A 10,663-nucleotide genomic window follows, 5' to 3' on the forward strand; every position below is an offset into this window, starting at 1 on the left:
ATTCTCCATCCCCACTGCAATGGAGAACGGATACCACCACATATAAATCACCCCCTAAATTGGGAAAGAAGTGCCAGGGGAGGAGCTGATACTAAAAACCCAGACCGAACCCTAGAGACCAGGTTAAGGCCTGAAGCCAGAAGTGATGACACCGGCTCACAAGAGACCCCATGAGCACATATGTGGTTTGGATGACTGTGGATACTTCCAGGTATTTATTCTTGGTGAGAACCTGGTGGACCCGGGAGGAAGATTCCGGAAAAGCAAACAACAATCACAAATGCAGAGAGAGACAATGCTGACAAAACTGCAGCTCAGCCAAAGGGAGAGGCACAAGGCACATCTTCCAGTCACTCACTGTTTCAGCCGAGATTTACATTTCCGATCCTCCAGATTCAGTCATGATTTTAGCTGCAAATAACATGTCCCAGCATCTAGATTGACTCTTTGCTTCAGGTGAGATGGCCATGTTCCAGCCTCTCTAATTGCTTCTGCCAAGATTACCATAGCACAGCCTAAAGATTCACTCACAGTTTCAGATCAGACCTCACTGTCTCAGCCTCTAGATTCGCTCATGGATGCAGCCGAGATGACCATGTCCCAGCCTCTAGATTAATTGAAGGTCTCAAATGATATGTCCATGCCAGAGGCTCCAGATTCACTCATGGTCTCAGCTGAGATGACCATGTCTCAGCCTCTAGATTCTTTGATGGTTTCAGGTGAGATTTCCATGCCCCAGCCTCCAGATTCACTCATGGTCTCAGATGTTCTTGAGGATAAACTACATCTCACCCTGCACTCTCAAAATGCTACAGAGCTCACTAACCATTTCAATATGACTGTAAGTGAGGTCCTAGACCAAGTTTCCCCCCTTAAACTTAAACCACAAAGAAAAATCCAATCTAAATCTTGGTTCAATCCCGAACTAAATAGCGAAAGACGTCAGCTTCGACTGGCAGAAAGACCTATGAGACAACATCCTTCTCCCTCTCACCTCACCCTCCTCAGAACTGCTAGATCCACCTATAGGAAACGCGTTTTTAACGAAAAGGCTACCTTTTTCCGTGCTCACCTTGATAGGCCCAAAAACAGGCCCCGAGAACTTTTTAACATTGTTAGAAAACAAACTTCTTCGCCCCCCCCCCCCAGTGATGAAAGCATCAATCTCGAGATGTGAGGGAATCGCCAGTTTCTTCTCTGAAAAAATTGCTAAAATTGATCAATCCTTCTTTCAAACCCAGGACCCACCCAACCCCCAATTTATCAGCAACACTGCTTTCAACACTACCTCCTGGGCTGCAACACCCCTACCACCTCATTCTTCCAACCTCCAACCCATTCAATCATCACCCACTCCTATACCTCCTACCTTTCAATTAGAAAATAACGCCTCCTGGCACAACTTCCACCCCATGACCGAGCTCGAAGTCTCCACTATTATAACCAAACTTAAACCATCTTCACATACCAAAGATCCTCTCCCTTTGTCCCTAGTTCACAACCTCAACCATTTCATCACCCCTATTTGACCAAGACCAATACCTCCCTCGCCTCTGGATGTATCCCCGACTCCCTCCAACTCGGAAAAATCACACCCATTCCTAAAAACCTAACTGCGGACCCCAACGATCCTAACAACCCTGACCAATCTCTAGCCTACCACTTCTTGCTAAAGCCCTGAAAAAATGTGCCTTGTTACAAATGAACAATCACATTAGTAATTTTAACCACATGACTCCCTCCAATCAGGCTTCAGGAAAGGCTGCAGCACGGAAACCACAATGCTGAACATTGTTGACGACCTACATAAAAAGCTTGCCTTCTGATCCTCCTCGACCACTCGGTGGCATTTGACACTGTCAATCATGCCTACTTATTAAACTCGCTTCAATCCAGCTTTGGCCTTAACGGGGTTGTCCTCAAATGGTTCACCTCCTTCCTCCAACACAGAACACAACAAATCAAAATCAAATCCTGCCTCTCTAATCTGACGCCTGTCTCCTTGGGTGATCCTCAAGGCTCTATCCTTTCACCCTCTCTCTTCAACCTCTTTATGGAACCCCTCAGCCTCAAACTGAAACAAGCGGGAATCAACTATCACCTTTATGCCGACGACACCCAAATCTATTACAAAATTAAATCACACTCTGATATCCTCCACTTAAACAATACCTTGAACAAAATCCAATCCTGGTTCTACGCCAATCATCCGAAACTAAACCCTAAAAAACTGAAATCATTCTCTTCTCACCTAAAAATAATCGGCTCCCATCCAAAGCTGGATCACTGACCTGAATACCCTCAACTGCTCACTCTCCCTATCTGATTCGGCGAAATCCCTGTGTTTCACGCTTGATAAAAAGCTTGATCTAACAGACCATATAAAAAACTCGGCCAAAGGAGCATTCTATACTCTCTGTCACCTCAAGAAAATCAAGCCCTTCCTTCCTGCTGACGACTTCAAATCAGTTGTCCAATCCTTAGTCCTATCTCGATCAGACTATGGCAACGCTATCCTGACAGGAACCCCCAAAATTCACCTGGCCCCAATTAGAGCTGTTCTCAACTTGGGGGCTAGACTCATCATGGATTGTAAAAAATTTGACCACATCTTCCCAGCCTTGAAAGCCCTTCAATGGCTCCCTATTGAAGGAAGTTGCTTCTAGAAAACAGCCCACATCACGCACAAAGCCCTTCACCAACAAACCCTGCTATACTTAACAAACAAGCTCAAAAAAGCGGGTTGCACCACACTCTTGAGAAGCTCCAATTCACTCCTCCTAATCCCCCCACTGCTAAAAAAGAAATCCACCCAATCTCGCTCCTTCTCAGGGAACGCTCCGTGCATCTGGAATTCCCTTCCTCGTGACCTGGGCTGCAACCCCACCTACCTCAGCTTTAAAAAATACCTCAAACTCCGCCTTCTCAACTCATACTGGGGTCCTTAACCCCCACACAGACTGAACTTTCTTTTCCCCTACTTCGTTTTGTCAGTTTTCCTTACATACCATTATTACATTCACCCACTGCTCATAACATTCCTAGCTTCTCCAACGCTAATTTATTGCCCATGTATATTATGTTTGTACTTGTCGTCCCATACATTGTTTAAAATAGTACGTTTTTCACCCTTACTCCTCTCCTCGCTTATGTTATATTGTGATGGATTTGCTCACTGCATGTGATATCCGGTTTAACTGTTTTCTACGTTTTCTTATGTTGTCGTGAAGCGCTCTGATACCTCCGGGTCTAGCCAGCACTATATAAAACTTCAAATAAATAAATAAATAAAAATAACGAGATGACCATGGCCCAGCCAGTAGATTCACTCATGGTCTCAGCTGAGATGACCATGGCCCAGCCGGTAGATTCATTCATGGCTTCAGCTGAGATGACCATGTCCCAAACTCCAGATTCACTCATGGATTCAGTTGAGATGACCATGGCCCAGCCTGTAGATTCACTCATGGTCTCAGCTGAGATGACCATGGCCCAGCCTGTAGATTCACTCATGGTCTCAGATAAGAGGACCCTAGCCTAGCCTGTAGATTCACTCATGGTCTCAGATAAGAGGACCCTAGCCCAGCCTGTAGATTCACTCATGGTCTCAGCTGAGATGACCATGGCCCAGCCTGTAGATTCACTCATGGTCTCAGCTGAGATGACCATGGCCCAGCCTGTAGATTCACTCATGGTATCAGCTGAGATGACCATGTCCCAAACTCCAGATTCATTCATGGCTTCAGCTGAGATGGTCATGTCCCGGCCTGTAGATTCACTCATGGTCTCAGATAAGAGGGCCATGTCCCAGCCCCTAGACTCACTCACGATTTCAGATCAGAAGGGCGTGTATCAGTTTCCAGTTCTTTTAGATGAGATGAACACACCTCAGCGTCATGATTCACTCCTTGTGTCCGATAAGAATTTGTCTCAATTTTGAGACTCACTCAGGGCTTTGGAGAAGACGCCTCAGTTCATAGATGCACTCATTGCTTCGAATGAGATGAAGAGTCTCAGTTTTGACATTCCCTCAGGGCTTTGGATGAGGTGACCCCTGCTTTAGCTGTGTTGAACATGTTCTAGCCTCCAGGTTCAGTCCAACCAGCAGAGATTGGCTCTCTATAGTGTCAAAGAGGCAAAGGGGCAAAGGGGGAGGGCTGTTGGCGTGTTGATAATCGTGAGGGGGAGATACCTTCCTTTCCAATGACCATTCTCTCTTTTGTACCCTGGGTTCACTCTCTGCCATCACTTTTCTCTGTTGCTCTCCATCCTCTGACGGTGAACAGAAGTCTAAAAATGTTGTGATGTTTCGTGACAGCTGGCCCCACTGCTCCCGGCACAGGGGGCGCATGGATCTGCAGGGCATGCTTGCTTGCCCCATGCACTTGCAGTGGTCCTCCCCCCATCTCTGCACTAGGACTGGTGCATTATTTCTTCCTCTGGGTCACACAGACAATACGTAAATTTTGTTGAAAACGCCACAAACAGTACAACTCGCCATGTGGGCACTTGGGCAGTGGATTCAACAGCTTCTGATTTAGACCCGGCTAGTTCATTCAGCCTTCCATCCTTCCAAGGTCAAGATATTTTTGAAAAATATGTGAGATAAGAATGTACTTATGTGCAGAATAAGTACGTATATCATTTTAATTGTTGTTTTTTTATGTTTACCTTTTGTTGCATTGTTGGTTTCTGAGTGTTGTTGCTCATGTCACTGCTGTGATTGGAGTGAAATAATGTACTATGGATTTACAATGACCATCATTTCAGCTCCCAAAATATCCTCGTGGTGGAATTAATAGTAAATCTACAGGTATGATATTTCGATAGTCGATATTACGGTCACAATATACCTGTGGGTCGATATTTCCACTGTGGTGTTGTGACAGAACATAGCAGACCATGTGATGAGGGTACGAGAGCTTCTCCGTGTCGCTGGTCCTAAGACAGATCCAATGCTGAGGTCACATCTTTGGCTTGCACACGTAGCGAGGGTACGAGAGCTTCTCCGTGTCGCTGTTCCTAAGACAGATCCAATGCTGAGGTCACATCTTTGGCTTGCACACGTAGCGAGGGTACAAGAGCTTCTCCGTGTCGCTGTTCCTAAGACAGATCCAATGCTGAAGTCACATCTTTGGCTTGCACACGTAGCGAGGGTACGAGAGCTTCTCTGTGTCGCTATTTCCTAAATTCGATCAAATGCTAAGGTTACGTTCTTGGCCTGCACAGAAACGCGGATGGCTACATCGACCTGGAGGAGCTGAAGATCATGCTGGAAGCCACCGGAGAGACCATCACCGAAGACGACATTGAAGAGCTGATGAGGGACGGCGACAAGAACAACGACGGCAAGATTGACTATGACGGTGAGTCCTTGGGGTCTGAGCAGTGAATGTTGTGGAGGGAAGTAGTGAGGGCACCTGAGCTGTGGGTTCTACAGGAAAGCTGGTAGCAGGTCATAGAGTCTGAGCAGTCAGGAGGTCCAGGGGCAGAGCTGACCAAAGAAGGGTCACTTGTACCCCAAGCCTCCAGTTTGTATCTCCTAGATCCAGCATCTGATCCTTTAGCCTGCCCTACTGCCAGCGTAGGGCCCTGTGGTCTACGCTTGGGTGTCAGCCCCTCTCCTACTCCACAGCAAGGGAGTGACAGTGACCTACCCACTCTGCAGCTGCACTTAGAAGTGTCCCCCCTCTTAGATGACACCTTCTATGTGCAGCAAGACTTGTGTGCCCACTACTTGCCTTTGATGAAGTGACGCTGCCACAGAGAGCTCACACCCTAGGGTGTCCCAGGGAGCTACAGAGCTCACACCCTATGGTGCCCCAGGGAGTGATGACTAGTCAACAGATCCCAGACAGGCCCACCACTTACAACCCTCTTTCCTGAAACCCATGGATGTGACTCCACTTTCATACTTTGAGGATTGAAGCAAAATGTAATTTACAATAAAGAACTAGACAGGTGTGGTAAAACAGATGCGCCTTGTAGACGCAGCCAATGTTTAAACCTCCAGGAGAACCAGAGACATGTGGGATGGTTGTTTCATTGAGTGTGTATCAATCAACAACAAATATACATAACAAAAGTTGCTGCGCCAGCACTATGCACAAATCCACACTATGTCTTGTACTGTGTATTATTAACCACACTACCCCACTAGCATTGGTGCAACAGCATCCTGAAGAAGGACATGTTTGTCTTCACTTGTAAAACACTTTGAAGGTTACCCTCGCGGGTGATAGTGCGCATTACAAATATACATAACATGCAACATGGGATAGCTCCAGGATTTCAGAATTGTTTGAACCATAGAGCTACATGAGCATCCATCGCCGCGTGAGCTCAGCCTACCTCCACCTGAGCTCCGCTTACGCTCCGCCTACCTCCGCTTGAGCTCCACCTACCTCCGCAGTGATGGTATTGAGCAGCCACAACACTTGCTGACGTGTATTTTCCTTTACTTCACAGAGTTCCTGGAGTTTATGAAAGGAGTGGAATAGATGGACATGAAACCAGTGCTCAGCCTTCTCTTCGAAGCCTTCGACGTCTTGTTTTACACAGTTGGATGTGTCTCATTGGCCGGAAGCCTGAAGACTGTCACAGAACAAGACCTACCTTCTCTAAGAGCTCCTCAACCACCAACCACCCATCCTACAGCCCCCCAAGCTAACCCAGAAGCCACAGTGACTCAAACAGTCATTCTCTACAGGGCTAGTAAGTCCATTCTTCAGGGCCCACACCACCCCCCAGCATGCCTTCAACAGGGTGGCCCCAGCAACACAGGCTTGTTCGCTTCATATGTCTGAGCAGCAAACTACTGCTGTTTACTCCTAGTCTCAGCAGCACGGAGTCTTCTACTAAGAATGCTTAGCTTTCAGTGAACAGCTAATCGATTTCTGCATAACCGGTGCATTTGCTTTAACTGAAGAACACCTGGGGTAGGTTTAACGTTCCAAAAACAACTCGACATTTCCAGAATGTCTGTTTAAGTCAGAGTTACAGAGACTTTAAATCATAGCAAGAAAATGATGTCTGCATCTGCCCACTGATGATGGAAATAACTTATAATTATCCAAAATGTTCTTTTTGCAAAGTAATAAATAATTTATGAGAACTTCTGTACATGGGGTTATTGATTTTTACCATATTGTATGATTTCTGAAATGAGATACTACTTATACCCAGACCAGATGTAAGACACCCAACTCATGTGGAGGTCCGACACCTCCCTGATCACACTGACCATGAGGACCGGCACCACTGGCACATATCCTAAGGAGTCTGAGGACAGATGTATCACTCAGAAACCAGGTTGCGCATTTTGCAGAACAATTAGCTTAGGAAAGGGAATTCAGTTTGGGGTGTGACCTATTTAAAACTAGGTTGCACTGCAAATTGTTCAAATGACCTGCTGGTGAATTTTACTAAGCAGTTTCCAATTTATGACCCTCATGTGATTGGCTGCCAATGGAGGGATGGAGTTCCCTGTCCCTGCCTTTGTTTTCCAAAATGGGAATCTTTTTTAGGTCTCGGCTAGACAGCGCTTACGCTGTCTCCTCGAGACATGTTGTGTATACTTTGTGGGCTTCAGCCCGACCATAGGCTTCCTGTTTACTGGCTCTATCATCACACTCCTATTATTTCTCCCCATTTGTACATGGTATGTATGCATCATGCCTCTTTCTGTGTTTAGTAACCCTGGGCGAACTACTTCGCTACACCCACGGAGTGGGCGTAGTGTTGCCTACTTCGCCCTGTGCGAAGTAGGCGTAGCAGGCAACACTATGCCCACACCGTGGGCGTAGCGAAGTTGCCCGCCACCCGCCTCCCTCCCTAAATGCTTCAATTACCTTAAAAATTAATTATAAAACCACTTACCTTGTCTGTGCGTCCCCAGGGCTCCCTCTCGTCATCCGCCACCATCACGGATACTAATGCGCATGCGCGGCCACCCGCGCATGCGCATTAGTACCCAAAACGGCGGCGCCGGCAGCGCAATGACGAGATGGAGCCCCAGGGACGCAGCGGCGGACAGGGTAAGAGGTTTATAATTAATTTTTAAGCTAATTGAAGCATTTAGGGAGGACCGGAGGGAGGCGGGTGGCGCGTAGTGGGGCTACGCGAAGTGCGTAGGTGGGCGTAGTTTCTCACCCACTTCGCGTAGCCCCACTACGCCCACCCTTAGTGTTTAGCCCTCCCCGAGAGCAGGGACCAATAACAGTATCCTGCCACTGTTCACATTATAGCATCTGTTTCAGGAATTGCTTTTTGTTGTTGTTGTAAAGCACTTAACACGAGCGCTCCTGTTTTGATTCGCTGATCCAATTTCCTCTGTGAAGAAGCCTGTAAATTGTGTTCTTATCTCATCACATCTACAGTGCAATCGAAGACCAACCGGTTAATATGTTAGGCTGCTTCCTCAAATGCTATTCTTTTTGCTTCTTCAACAAAATACATCCGAAGCCGCGCAAGCTAAAGGATAGTGTCTTTCTGAGTATGGTTTTAAGGTGGTCATGTTTTTCTAGCCAATCACAGAAATGTTGTTGCTAAGGAAACGCTAGCTCTTCTGCTCACCTTGACCTGCTAGTCATCCATTTGCTGCGCTTGCTCTTATCTTTCTAGACCAGGCTAACCTCCTTCTGGTTCTGTTCCTGATCTTCCAAGCGATCACTCAGCCAGAGGCGGCTGTGCTAACATTCTACGTCGACCTGTATGCAGCTAGATGATCACTTCCAGAGCGGCCTCTCCCGGTGCAGCAAGAGGTGGCATCTTCCAGTGCGAGTGGGCCGTCTTTTCTGAGGTTGGGTCGTTTTGCTAACCAATCACAGGAGTCCTTGGACAATATCGCCACGTAGACTTATGTAGTCGAGTCTCTTGTTTTACCAGTCAGGCTACAGTGGTTTGAATGTCACTTATAATTGCTTCTAAAATATTGGGGACCTGCTATTTATTAAAGTCCAGTGATGTTGACATTGAAGCAGAGGCCATCGGATTTTTAAGATTCTCTACTAGGAGGTGAAAAGTAAGACTCGCATCCAGGGACCACCTGCGTGGTTCTGAAAGGTTGACATGTATTTCTTTCAAGTGCCAGTTCCTGGAATCACAAACACATAGTCGCAGGTCACGCAGTGCACCTCACATTGCTTGTGCGACAATCCCGTGAACCTCTTATGGTTATATTTTGTGCTCTTTGTAGACAACTCAAGCGGGACAGAGGAAGCCGAGCGGAGTACAGGTAGTGTTTAATTGAGGAGCCAACTTATTTCCAATTGTAGTTGTAAAATGGGTTTTAGTTTCCTTACACAGAAATATCAATTGCTTACTGTTGAGCTAAACTGCAAGACCATGGGGGCATCAGCGTTGAAGATGAATTGAAGATTTGAGTTTTTCTCTGCTCAAGCAAATCAAACAGTAAACATTTTTGGAGGTATTTGATTACGTCAAATGGGAGACAAATACATATCATGGTGTGGTTCAAGATGCACCTCTATATGCAACGTCCTTTCCTGAACGTTGGCTTAGCGTATTAAACAAAATGGCGGCTAGAGGCACACTAGAATTTCAAATAGTAGTTGATCAAATTAACAGAATTTAGTTAGCAGTAGAGTTATTTCTGATTACTTTGTTCTTTGCACTCGGTCATGATTCTGTTTTTCATTATCGCTCGTTGTGTTTGCTTAAATTTGTAAGGAAAGCTTCCAGCTGCAACTGTTGAATATATAGTCAATGTAAACATTGTTTAACCATAATAGCCAGGTCATGTGACCGCTTCGAATCAGCTGGCCTTCACTCACTCATTCTCACCCCCCTACCCACCTCTGAGTTCCTAGTTTCAAAAAACAGGAACGCGTCATAACAGGCTTGCTGGTTAGTAAAAAAAAAAAAAAAGGCTGTGGGAAGGGCCTGTTTCAATTTGCTGGATGTTCATTGTAAAGCATCACCTGCCACCAACCGCACTCCTAGGCGTTGGAGTGCATCTGTATAGTAAGTGGGTTGTGGTTGACAATACAGCGCACAGTACATCAGCAATCCAATCCATGGCCTTCATTGCAATCAGCTCTGCATTGAGGACTGCTGGCTGTGATACTTCTAACCAGTCTGATAGCTCAATGGGTTAAGTGCCTGCATTAGGCATGTGTGTAACATGCAAGTCAGAAATATAAATTGCACTAAGGCAGATGGTACCTTCTGTTCTTGAGAGATGAACAAAATAAGTGTCATGATTTTAGTAGGTAATTTTGACAGCACTCATTAAAGGGAACGGACACATTTCATATCGTGTTTTGCTCTCTATCACTTGGTAAATATAATGGGGGATGCCTAGTTCATGTATGCCCATGGTTACACGAAGGAGTAATGGTGCATCAGCTGCGGGCGCTTGAGTGCTGCATCTGCCTGGGACGCTTGCCATCTGGCCAGGCAATGCTGAAACACATTGACAAAGCCAATAGTTCTTGCATTGCCAAGACCGATTGGCTTGGCTAATTGTTGTAATTTGCTTTAGTAGCATCAGCTAGGCAGATGCTGCTCTCACACTTATGACACAGTTTAGTTCTATCCATGGCTTACTTGGAATGTTGGTTCAGGCATCGTCAGTCTGCCGCTGTGCTGTGCCTGGCAAGAGTGTGGGGTCTCATCTTTGTACTCATAAAGTACATACTTC

General features: G+C 46.2%; 1 protein-coding gene across 1 annotated transcript in view; it reads left to right on the forward strand.

Moving 5' to 3' along the window:
• Window positions 1-7,118, forward strand: part of LOC147659196 (troponin C, slow skeletal and cardiac muscles) — a 32,120-nt gene extending 25,002 nt beyond the window's left edge. Inside the window, exons 5-6 of the mRNA XM_086951903.1 lie at window positions 5,230-5,366; window positions 6,469-7,118. Of these exons, the coding sequence (XP_086808029.1) occupies window positions 5,230-5,366; window positions 6,469-6,500 (169 nt within the window). The 3' untranslated portion in view covers window positions 6,501-7,118. The remainder of the gene's footprint in view (window positions 1-5,229; window positions 5,367-6,468) is intronic.
• The last annotated feature ends 3,545 nt before the right edge of the window (window positions 7,119-10,663 follow it).

This window comes from Lissotriton vulgaris, unplaced genomic scaffold (genome assembly GCF_964263255.1).
Source record: "Lissotriton vulgaris unplaced genomic scaffold, aLisVul1.2 SCAFFOLD_1503, whole genome shotgun sequence".
Lineage (NCBI taxonomy): Eukaryota > Metazoa > Chordata > Amphibia > Caudata > Salamandridae > Lissotriton > Lissotriton vulgaris.